Source organism: Stylophora pistillata, chromosome 13 (assembly GCF_964205215.1).
Source record: "Stylophora pistillata chromosome 13, jaStyPist1.2, whole genome shotgun sequence".
NCBI lineage: Eukaryota > Metazoa > Cnidaria > Anthozoa > Scleractinia > Pocilloporidae > Stylophora > Stylophora pistillata.
Genome location: NC_142531.1, coordinates 11,158,060 through 11,168,373, shown reverse-complemented (window position 1 = coordinate 11,168,373; position 10,314 = coordinate 11,158,060). Strand labels below are relative to the sequence as shown.

Genomic DNA, 10,314 nt, shown 5'->3' with positions numbered 1-10,314 from the left:
TTTCCTATGTTTCTAAAATTTTTGCTAGTGAATTTTCAAAGACCAGGAACATGCAATGAAATCTTCAGGTACATAACTTCTGAGGTTTGTCACGACAAAAAGTTATACGCCATTTAATGTTCAGGGCTTAATTAATTGGGGTAAATGATCTCAAAATTTCCCGATAGCAACCCTAGGATAACGCAGAGGATAATTTCAGTATTCACACGGTATTCTGACTTGAAACAAACTTCACATAATATCAAGTTTTAATTCAGGCAAATTAAATAATAAACCTGCTGTTCGTTTTGCAGAATAAGAACTTTAAGCTAATCGTTATAATTTGATTAAACTTTTCCATCGCAATTCTCTATTTGACTATGGTTCACAAATAGGCTTTAACATGCTTACTCCCTGCATGTTTTCATTGTCGTTTTATTTTATCATTTATTATGATCTGTTTTGTCCCTCTTAATTTTTTTTTTCATAACACCAAAAGTTATAATTAGAAAGTTTTCGTATCTTGTCTGCAGTCGCCTCTTGCTAATCTCTAGCGATGCTACGACGCTCCCCTCCCCTACTCGGGGAAAGCGAAGCTCTAGATTGACAAACACAAAGATACTGAAAAAGGAAAGGTTTCTTTCATGATGAAGTCTTTGCCCATCATCTTTGCCTTTGTTCAGAAGAAGTACAAAATGTTCATGTTTTTTCACAACAATTCTGTGGGCTTTTTTGCTTGTCTTTCCTATTGTTCTAGAATTAAGAACATAGTTTGCGCTGACCAAGTTGTTTAATTTTGGTTTTTATCACGTCATTGCCGAGACCATTCTCTTCAAACAAATTGAAGCATTCAATCTGTTCTGACAGTATTTGACACCCAAGAACAAAAGAATCACGGTAAAAAGGGGGAAATAAGTACAATGAATTTATTTGGCCACTAAACATTTAATTAGAAAAGTTTGGCGATTAGGCACAAAAGCTGGGCTCTTCTCGTTTGCACAGTTCGACAGGACGTGCCATTCTTTTTCTCGGTAGGTGCCTTCCAAGAACGACCAAAGAGGTTGGACTGTTTATGAGGTTTCAATATTGCTAAAGGAAAAAGCGTCCATAAGGTTGTGAAAATATTTACCTGGGAATTGCTTTCAAATAGCTTGGTCTCTACGTGTAAGTTGACACTAGCTGAGGGGCACACATTCTTCAAGCTAAAACGACAGTGAACACTCTAAAGTCAAAAATGTCCAGTGAAGATTGCGCCACACAAATCAACAATTCCTTGAACCAAGATCCCCGTTGCGCGGACAACAGTCAGGACAAAGTTCCTATTTCTCCAGTGGAAAAAGTGGCAGTCTTCTCCGTAATATATGGAATCATATTTCTAGTAACCATTGTAGGTAAGAGAGCAGATGCCTTTACAAGAATGTACTTATTGATTGCGCAAGACCAGACTCTGCACGAACGCATCGATTACGAGACTGAAGCTACAAAAAGATTTAAAACATGAAGTGCTAACCTGTTTAGCTTAGTGTAAGATAGACAGAAAAGCACGATAGCAAAATCAGTCACAAGAAATAACGCGAATCGTTAGTTATTATTTAAAGTTCTTTGATTTGTTACATTTCATTGCTTCCCTTACAGCGAGGTTTCTGAATGCCCTTAGAAATTATTTTTTGGTCAATAGAACTTCTAAATGTGACTGCTTTCATATCAGGCATAAATGGAAAGAAGGGCTTTGAATTTCGTGATAAATTAGTCGTTGTGAATTACGAAAATGGGAAGACAATTGAGTTGGAGGACGCTATTTACTTTAAACTAAGGTAGTCGTTCACAAGGACGGTTGAGATTTTAATTATCTCCTCTCACTCAGCCTCAAAGATATCTCGAAAACTGAAAGTACGTGTATAGGTTAGCTTATGCCAAGATAATTTCAATAAACCTACTCCATGGCAACTTACTATCCTCGCCTCGCCAACCTATCAGCGTAATCGCTCACGTTTGATATTAAATTTTTGAGATGTTTAACCCTTTGCTCCCAAAAATTATAAACTTGCAACTTCTCCCAAAATCAGCCTGTAAAACTTCGGTACATTGTTTAGCAAACAGGTGTTGAGATTGGAAAACTTGTCAAACAGATGATTTCATATTGATATAAGAAGTCATGAAACAGAATTATCCTAACTGATTCCAAAGAGACGTGTAACAATCAGAAGAGAGAATTACAAAAACGATCATGGGAACAGAAAAAGAAAGGTTGTAAATTTTGAGCTCGGTAAAGAAATAGAGAAAAGATGGTTATACCTTCTGTCACGAGCATGGGATAAAGAATCAAATCAGAGTTCTCAGGAGGGATCAAACCTCAGACCATCAGAGTATCAGAGCGCGGAATCCGAAGGTCTGAAGTTCGATTCCTCGTTATTTTCCTTTTATCCCACGCTCACTGGTAACAAAACGAGAAACATCTTTCCCCAGACTAAAGAGATGAACCCTCTTAAAAGTACCTAAAAAATTAATGCTGTTCTGATCAACACAGTATTTGAATTAATTTATAGTTTATGTAAATATATTATTTTTAACAACAACATTTTCCCTTAATCTGCGTTATTTAATAGGAATGCATCAGACCCTCTGATATACTAATCTAACCTAATTCCTTTTTATTCGAGTTTTTCTCGTTGCCATGTTCCCACCAATCACGTAGCTCCTTTTTCTGCCTTTAAAAGCACACGCAACCCACAATTCTCCTATTCGCTCCGACGAAGGGCTAACGCTCGAAACGTCAGCTTTTATAATCGTAACGGTGGCCAATTTACCATTTTAACTTTGTTGATATATTCAAACTAATTCCTTCTTGTTTGACTAAGCTTGATTATCTTGTCATCCTTAGGTAATGGGTTTGTTTGCATCGTAATCACCAGAAGAAAAGACATGCGCACTTTGACCAATCTGTTCCTCCTCAATATGGCCATCTCAGACTTGCTGTCAGCTCTGTTCGCCATTCCATCGCTGATGTCTGACCAGATCTCGCCTAGCGAATGGCCTCTCGGAGGTTTCATGTGCCGAGCAGTCAGAGTGATTTCTTCAATATCTGTGTCGGTGTCCGTTTATACGATGGTGGTGTTGGCAGTAGAAAGGTAAATAAAACGAAAAGAAGGGCGTTAAATTTGAAATTGCCCACCTTATCTACATTAATTTTTGACAACTTATTTTAATTGCGAATTTTTCTTGATCAATTTTCGCAAAAGACCAAATTCAATGAAACGAGAAAAATCGATTGAGAGAAAGTTACAGCTAGCCGCCCACCCCCAAGTAAGGGAAAAGGCCCCTGGAAACGAGGTTGGGTTACAGCCACAGGAGCCGAAGAGTTTATGCAAAGCACATGGGCTCCTCGAAATATAACTTCATGAAGAAAGTCCACCCTAATGATTTTTCCCTTAATGTTTCTCCGTAGATATCAAGCCATCGTGAATCCCTTCACGGTTCGTGCCTCACGAAAAAAAATCAGACGTACTGTGATTTTAATGGGTCTTACTTGGCTGGTGTCTTGTGCCATTGCTGCTCCCCAGGCCTTTGTGGTCACGACAAAATACAAACGGTGCGTCGAAGACTGGACGGGTAAAGGCGGGATATTGGGAAACCAAATTTACACAGTGTTGGCGTTCATTCTTTTATTTGTCCTCCCTATTTTGGTGATTGGCATAAGTTACATCATGATCATACGAACCTTATGGCAACCGGAGCCGTCCCTAAGCGACGACGCACGCGCACGCAGCGGTCGTGGTTTCTCTCCAACGAATAGCCAACCATCGTACAGTGCGAACCGTGCCTACGCAATTAACAGAATGAAAAAGAAGCGCAAGACGACCTACATGCTTCTAACAGTGATCGTCACGTTTATGACGTGCATGTTGCCTTTTCAAGTGGTTGTGCTGCTCAGAGCGTTCATACAGCTTCCCTATGAGACGGTCGGCTTCAGCGTTTTCGTGAACTTCTCCTCGGTACTTGCTCTGTGTTCCATGGCATGTAACCCTTTCATCTACAGCTTCTTCAGTGACAAGTTTCGCAAGGCTTGCGTGGATGTGTTCAGGTGCCGATGTGAGGAGGATGGCCAACAAGCGCCCACTACCTCTGTCCTGTTGGTCAGCTCGACGATGCTGCAAACGGGATAATTCGAACAACTCTTTTGCTATGTTCAGGAACATGACATTACAATTTCAATGAGAGCGTTGCTTTTTTCGAATTAAGACTTATATCAAGGGGAGTGCCGGACTTTTCAATGAGGGAGGGGAAGGTTAGTCCTTCTCACGGGCTGCTTCCCTACCATTTGGAAGCATGTGGGATTGTTCTATTGATTCTAATTAGACAATATTACAATATTAGACGGAAACCTTTTCGCATCGTGACAGCCCGCTTTCTCAGGTCCTAGAGTATCTTTAAAGCTAAATAAATTCATTAGAGGATTCTGCTAACGTTAAACCAGAAGAAAGGTGTCCGGGGTTAATTTATTACGCCAGTACCACCCTTAACGCCTTGATGTCCGATTGTGTATTAAAAGTTTCTTGGTAATTGACTTTAGAAAATTATCATCAATGTTTGTGTTATGTACTGAGACGACGAAACAAAATAATACCTAAGTAATTCTTACCATCTTCAGATATCGAATTTGAGCATTGCAGTTGAATTAAGTAAAGAATTAAGTACAAGACGGTATAATATGTTGATGAGAAATAATTTCATGGCGAGGATTAAAGGACATGACCCCCTTTGATTGGGTACTTCTTGGCGTAACTAGTTTACTCTAAATTTAGCCTCTTATTTTCTGTTTACCTTATCAGGACGCGTCTCGCTCTGATTAGCTCAGGCTAGACGGTTCATTGTAATATGTCACAGTGTTTTTATAATGAAAAAAATGTACATGTATATTATGAGAAGCGACCGGGAAATAATTTGAGCTAGACGCGAGTGGTGACGTGCGTAGGCTTGGGTGGGTAAGTGGATGCAGTTAAGTGGAGTTACTTGGCTTGTTCCGGACTGTCCGATGGAGAAAACGAGCGAAAGAGCAGGCAAGCGAGAAAAGAACTCTCACGGCGGTTGGCAGAACAACGTTTGCAGAACGACTTCTTGTGTTTTTCGCCGTCCCCTTTTTTCGCCTATTTTCACTGACCGAGAACATCGCACAGGGTTAGAGAACATGTACTTCCCTTACACTATCTGTGCAGGAAAGTTATTAAAGAGTGAAAAAAAAAAAAAAAAGAGAAAAAAGTTGGACAATACAAGACCAGCTTTGTTTATTCTAATCATGGTGAAACAAAGAAACAACAACTTTAATGAGCACTTATTAACTCCCTTGCTTTGTTATTCAAGAAAACTGGTCGTGCGCACTCGATTAAGTTCCCTGTTCACACAGCATGACGAAATTACAAACCGATCTTTTCTTTCCTCGTGCTATTAACCCTGTCTTGGTCGTTTCTAAAAGCTTCACCATTTTACTTCCTATATAACTCGCAGCAAGCTTCTTTAGTTCAGTCTTTCGAACGAAACAAAGAAACAATGTTTTCTTCCAGATTACAACTACTGTTCCGACCCCACTAGTTGACACTATCTCTAGTAACATAAAAAAGTTATGTTTACCGAACAAAAACAACACAGCTACTCCTTCTCTAAATGTTATACCTCATTTGCCGTTTCACTTTCAAAACCCACGTGCCTTTGACTTTCAATCTTTTTAGGTTTAAAACGATGAACTACATTCAAGCCCAGTTACACTCGAATTACGAAACGATACACTGACTAGAACAACGCCGAAACTAGCCTAGTCACCAGTTGTTTTAAGATTTGATACGCAGCGCGCGGTCGCACATTGACGAATAGCGTTGCGTGACAAGCATGAAAAGTCTGCAAGTAGGCAACTCAGTATATCCCTATAGCGAAGCAAAATCAGCAACAAAAACTCTAGTTACCCAATAAGAGGAACAAAAAAATTATATAGGCTAGTTAGTGGTTACACTTCTACAATGTGCAGCTCTTGCATGAGGTTTTCAGTAAGGTACAGCTCCACACAGGAACAGAGCCGTCAACAAGAAAACGACAGAACCAATCAGGTGAGGCGTATTCTGCTTGGTTCCTGAGATTGGGGGGTATGTTGTTGGGGGACATGCATTTAACGACTCGAGATCTTTTAAATAACCGTCTCCAAGAAACTCCTCGTAGGTCTTAGAACTGACGTCTAAAAGCTTGACAGTGGAATCTTTGAAGAGAAGATCTGTTCCGTTCCACTTGGCTGAGTCAAACATTAGGATCCCATAATCACTTGACGCTTTGATCAAGATCTTAGCGTAGTTTGCTTTATTACTGCTTCCGTTGCTCGTCATTACAGCGTGAGAGGGAACTTTAGCTAGGTTGCATGTGGTATGATCTCCAATGGCTGAAAAAAAATTCAAGGAAAGGAAAAAATATTTTAACAGTTCCTCCATGTACCAAGAGTTTCCAGGTCTGTCAGCGGGTTATATAATGACCTGCCAGACAGGGACAATTATCGTGCACACCTATATACGTTGAGTGGCTGTGTCGAGTGTACTAAAATCAATCAAGTATGAAGTAGTGTTAAGACAAACGAAGCCCTTGGGAAGGAGAAAGCTTAGTTCTACCCTCATAGGGCTAAAATCAAAAATAACCAAAAAAAAAAATTAAAAATAAATGTTTTAAGGCGGAATGTCTGAGGACTGGAACGATATTACAGTGTATAACTGAGGAAGAGCAGCCAAATTAAGTTTCAACGATTGTAAATTTTGAGAAACGCAATGAACTCGAGATGATTCTAGAAGTAGAAAAGGTATATAGAATTACTACTCTGATTCAAATATAATACATACCACCAGTAGTTCCATCGTAACACAGGTATAAGTAATCACTTGTATTTGCTGATGGTTCGCTGGTTACGGTTGTATGTTTTACAAATGCCACTTCACCCACACCATCCATCAAGCATTTAAAGGCGCCACTATAACCAGAGTATTTTCCTTTTTTCTCGCATTCATCTTTGCAGAGCGCGCAAAGGTTTTCGGGATTAATTTTGTTTTTATCAATATCGGGGTTCTTAACATCTAGGGTTAAAAAGTAGAATTATAACTTAGTAACAGTCAAAGAGAAAACAGTGGAAATCAGCTTGTTTATATTTGTATCGGTAACAGGGTGAAGGCAAAGAGACAAGTGGCCCATTCAGCCGGAACTTATCACGGTTTCCTAAGCATGAAGCGACTGGTAGTATAACTACCCCCCCCCCCCTTGGATAGGATGTTAGTCCATCTCAACATTACCCTTGACATTTCAAAAGGCTTCCATGCAACTTCACCAGTACCCATTTATAATCCTTGGGGGAGAAAGTTACTGCGAGAGTAATGTGTTCTTCTCAACAACACAGCACAGTGACTCAAACCCAGACTTCTACAACCGGTGACCAGCGCCCTAAACATTAGGTGAGAGTTAATATTGTGTCTAAGTCTTACTTGTGTCTATCTCAAGACCTTACAGGGTTCTTGGAGAAAAGCTAGATGCTTTTAGCCAGCGTCAGTGTCAAACTGACAAGGCTACACCCGACACTTCTTGCATATATGTGATCAGAATGGAGAGCAGAAAAGCGTTAAGTACAAAACTAGGGTGGTTTTCCGTATTGCATTTGACTGGTGGACTAAGTAGTGAGAGTTTTCAAAAACAATCAGAGAGCTAACTAAAACGAACAATGAAGAAGATGCCAGAGATACGCAAAGGATTGACGAATCCCAAAGTGTCACTGATGCAACCTCGTTGCCAGGGTCCTGTTTCCTCGTCTCTCGAGGGAGGAAGAGAGTGGGTCCTTTGAACGAGGTCGCCCATGATGCTTCAGTAAACTAATAACTCAAATGACTTACTTGGCACACAGCTTTCTTTAAAATACTTTCCAGCTGATACGTACGGATTACAGCTAGAGTCTTGAGTCATGAATTTCTCGGCCAGCAGTGTACCAACGGGTACGACCCAGCCAGATGTCTTTCCCGCTCCTGTATGACAAGACTTTTTTCCCTTCAGGTCTTCTAGGCCTGTAATCGTACCATCCCTTTTTACAACTGCCACAGCATAATAAGAGAGGCTCCCCGCATCAGCAGTATACGTTTCAGCAACCACGGGAGCCATCATGTATTCCTTACCTAAGAAATATTAAATCAAGCAATAGCTTCCTTAATACTCATTCCACAAAAAAAAACATCGCGTGATCTGTACGTAACGCCTATCATTCTCTCATCACCTTTCGTTTGGGAGAAGAGTAACGTCATTAAGCAGCTTCTAGCTGGAAAGAAAGGGAGTTGACTTTTATGAATTAGCAGAATTAGCTCGAAGAAAGCGAGTAAAACTGTGAGAAATCTGCAATGCTTGTTAAGTAAGGAGTAAACCGGGCAAGGTAAGAACAAGTTAAATCTGACTCAAGAAGCACGATAAATTGTAATGGCCCTTCCTATTATCATTCCTTTGCTACAGGAATATTACCTGCACGATATATTTCTCCTCCGTCGAGCGTGATCAGATCAGCCTCTCCGTTTTTTATCTTTTTCATACAATCAATCGCACTACCTCCCTGAACACAACTTGCAGTAACATCGGAATCGTTCCCTGGTTGATTAAGAACAGATTTCAAGTCGTCGCATTTTGCCTGTTCTTTGTCAGAAATTGTGCACCATCTCATTTGGTAAGCTTGGCCTTGACCTGGTGATAAGCAAAGCAAAACAAGAAAAAATCAAAATAAGATCAGCTAATTCAAGTTTTGAGAAGGTCAGAAAGTAACATGAGAACTATGGTTTTGGTATAGTTTTACAAGTGAACCCGCCAAAGTTCGTGGCAAGCGTAAATAGTTTCTAGCTATGTCGACACCACTAGAGGTAACCTTTCGTTCATGTGCCTTTTGGGGGGCTTTGATCGCATTCAATCAAATTCCTTCCATCAGGGATACATATGAATATATGGAAAGCCATGTGATCATTAATCAGCCATTACAATCGTGCTCTGAGCGAGGAAACACTCGGGAATGAAATAACATGAATTTAGGAAAGTCGACATCTCTTTGAGTTTATCCTAGTTCTGAGACACGTGTCAGAAATCACGAGTTTATCTCTCCGGAAAACAAGGTGAATAATTGGGCTCTTACAATATATTGGGCTTCCGCATGTACATCTCACTCACAACCATGCGCGATACTTTTGAAGAATTTAACAGAATGTTATCCCCTTATCATTTCTAACATTTGAGCGCTAGTAAAATGACATCGTCGTTAGAATCCTTTCGTTTGACTGGCGTGGAGCCAAACAAAAGTAATCGTGACCTAATCACAACCAAAGTAAAAATCACATTAAAAAAAAAAAAGACTAAACATTAGTCGGGGGAGAGTGCAAGTTCAAATTCCTATCGATTTGAGATTAAAAGCTGATTAGTTGAGAGAGTCGCGTGAGTTCTCTCAACCAATCGCAGAACTCTCGACGAGTCATGAACTATCCCATCCAACTTCGAGGTCATATACGCAAACAACTTGAAGTGGCTTCGTAAGGCCCAGTTCAAACGTCGAATTTCATATATGCCGAACTTAATGCGAGAGTTAAATGCATGTGAAGTGCAACGTTTGAATCAATTCAATTAGACTGTTTTAAATTCAATGCGACTTTCGCCGTATCTGCGACTGAAACAGTCGAAGATGCGACTTAAGTTCGACTTTTGATTCAAACGTCGCATCTCACATGTGCCGAACTTAATGCATGAATTATAGGAAATTGTTATGATTTATTTATTACCCACAATTCGCGAGGAATTCTGTGAATGCCATGCGCGAAAAAGCCAAAACAGCACAAAAAATGGTGGGAGACAAAGGAATTTGTAGTTCTTGCTTTGCAAAGACGTGCAGTAATTACTTTTGTATGAGGTGTTCGGTTATTGAAAACCAAGAGGACACTCCTGGATGGAAAGTAAGAAAATCTGTGGCATATTGTGAGTCGTGTTTCACTGAAATGATTGGGAACGTGAATCAAGTCAAAGTACCATGACGAAAAGCTAAGATGACGAAGCAAAAACAAACAGCAAAATAAAAGCATCAGTAAAGCAATTAAGCAAACGCTCAATAGATGTCTTCATCTAGCAAATAAGTAGTGGGGAATATTGACAGCGAACAGAGTTAAATTCGACGTTTGAATCAAATGCTGTATTTAACTATCTTTAATAGTCGACTAAATAGGAGTTAAGTTCGGCATATGTGAAATTCGACATTTGAACTGGGCCTTAGTCGAATAGTCTTGTGACATACATTATTCACATAAGCATTCTTGA

At 39.9% G+C, this 10,314-nt stretch overlaps 2 protein-coding genes across 2 annotated transcripts in view; one reads left to right on the top strand and one right to left on the bottom strand.

The window, feature by feature from the left end:
• Positions 1–928: 928 nt before the first annotated feature.
• On the top strand, positions 929–5,213 carry LOC111322162 (orexin receptor type 2). Its single transcript, XM_022925217.2, has 3 exons — positions 929–1,370; positions 2,861–3,107; positions 3,425–5,213. Exons 1-3 carry the CDS (start codon positions 1,214–1,216, stop codon positions 4,140–4,142), a joined length of 1,122 nt encoding a protein of 373 aa, XP_022780952.2. The 5' UTR covers positions 929–1,213; the 3' UTR covers positions 4,143–5,213.
• A 33-nt stretch (positions 5,214–5,246) lies between these two features.
• LOC111322161 (melanotransferrin) overlaps positions 5,247–10,314 on the bottom strand; it is a 6,169-nt gene continuing 1,101 nt past the window's right edge. The window contains exons 2-5 of the mRNA XM_022925216.2: positions 8,494–8,709; positions 7,881–8,156; positions 6,846–7,076; positions 5,247–6,397 (exon numbers count right to left, since the gene is read on the bottom strand). Of these exons, the coding sequence (XP_022780951.1) occupies positions 6,012–6,397; positions 6,846–7,076; positions 7,881–8,156; positions 8,494–8,709 (1,109 nt within the window). The 3' untranslated portion in view covers positions 5,247–6,011. The remainder of the gene's footprint in view (positions 6,398–6,845; positions 7,077–7,880; positions 8,157–8,493; positions 8,710–10,314) is intronic.

Bases quoted from the DNA above. Each gene is read 5' to 3' on its own strand.
- LOC111322162 (XM_022925217.2), top strand. From the start codon at position 1,214: ATGTCCAGTGAAGATTGCGCCACACAAATCAACAATTCCTTGAACCAA. The intron at 1,371-2,860 runs GTAAGAGAGCAG...TGTCATCCTTAG, and splicing joins ATTTCTAGTAACCATTGTAG to GTAATGGGTTTGTTTGCATC. The intron at 3,108-3,424 runs GTAAATAAAACG...GTTTCTCCGTAG, and splicing joins GTGGTGTTGGCAGTAGAAAG to ATATCAAGCCATCGTGAATC.